The 819-nt window shown below is 38.0% G+C and overlaps 1 protein-coding gene across 1 annotated transcript in view; it reads right to left on the bottom strand.

Moving 5' to 3' along the window:
• The window catches only part of LOC107579361 (erythropoietin receptor-like), a gene marked incomplete at both ends in the record, with an annotated part of 4,699 nt that overhangs the window by 2,182 nt on the left and 1,698 nt on the right, over nucleotides 1-819 (bottom strand). The window contains 2 exons of the mRNA XM_016265195.1: nucleotides 147-234; nucleotides 499-586. Coding sequence (XP_016120681.1) covers nucleotides 147-234; nucleotides 499-586 — 176 coding nt within the window. The remainder of the gene's footprint in view (nucleotides 1-146; nucleotides 235-498; nucleotides 587-819) is intronic.

Genomic DNA, 819 nt, shown 5'->3' with positions numbered 1-819 from the left:
ATGCTGGGTTAAAAAGGGACAAACCCAGCTATTGGGTTGTTTTGTTAGAGTGTACAGTATATGGTAGGCTACTTTCCATTTTTTAGAGTACAGTATATGGTAGGCTACTTTGTAAATGATACTTATATTGGCATTGAATACATTACCTTAAAATCCCCTTTGTTGACAGTAAAAAGACCTGGAAACTTGTGCTCTGGTGTCGGGATGTCAGGCCAGAGTTTCTTAAGAAAAAACCTGTAAAGCGCACAGAAACTGTTCAATATTTCCCAACAGACAGTAAAGCCTGTGAATTTGATGCATGAAATATAACGTTTCCACAGTTACATAACGTGCAATTGTTTCAGTAGCCTACATGTTTCTTTGTCCAGCCATACATGCACAGCCAACCTTAATCAGCCTTTACTGAACTATGATTCAAGGACAATAGTGTCCCTCATAATAGTATATATACGTTTGTCCTTATTTAGATAGTAATGGTGTGCACTCATGAAAACTGACTTGTGGTGGGACAGAATCACAGTCAGAGACAGCAGGCAGAGGGTCAGTCCAATGAAAAGAACCAGTAACACGATAAGCGGATCCACATCTGTTAGAAAAAAAAAGAGAAACAAAAATGATTGGTCTTCCTTAGCGGTCTGACAACGCTTGTCAATTTCAAATTCAGAGCCATAGAAACTGCTTAATCGATTGTATCGTCGCAAAAATGTCAACTATATTATTGCCCAGCTCTAATTTGCTAGCGATTATATGGCATGAAGATATTAAGATATTACGCTCTAAAAAATGCTGGGTTAAATATAACCCAGCACTGGGTTAAAA

Source organism: Sinocyclocheilus grahami, unplaced genomic scaffold (assembly GCF_001515645.1).
Source record: "Sinocyclocheilus grahami isolate Dianchi unplaced genomic scaffold, SAMN03320097.WGS_v1.1 scaffold16834.1, whole genome shotgun sequence".
In the NCBI taxonomy this organism is placed as follows: Eukaryota; Metazoa; Chordata; class Actinopteri; order Cypriniformes; family Cyprinidae; genus Sinocyclocheilus; species Sinocyclocheilus grahami.
The sequence above is the reverse complement of the archived record's forward strand: the minus strand, read 5'-3'. Positions and strand labels throughout refer to the sequence as shown.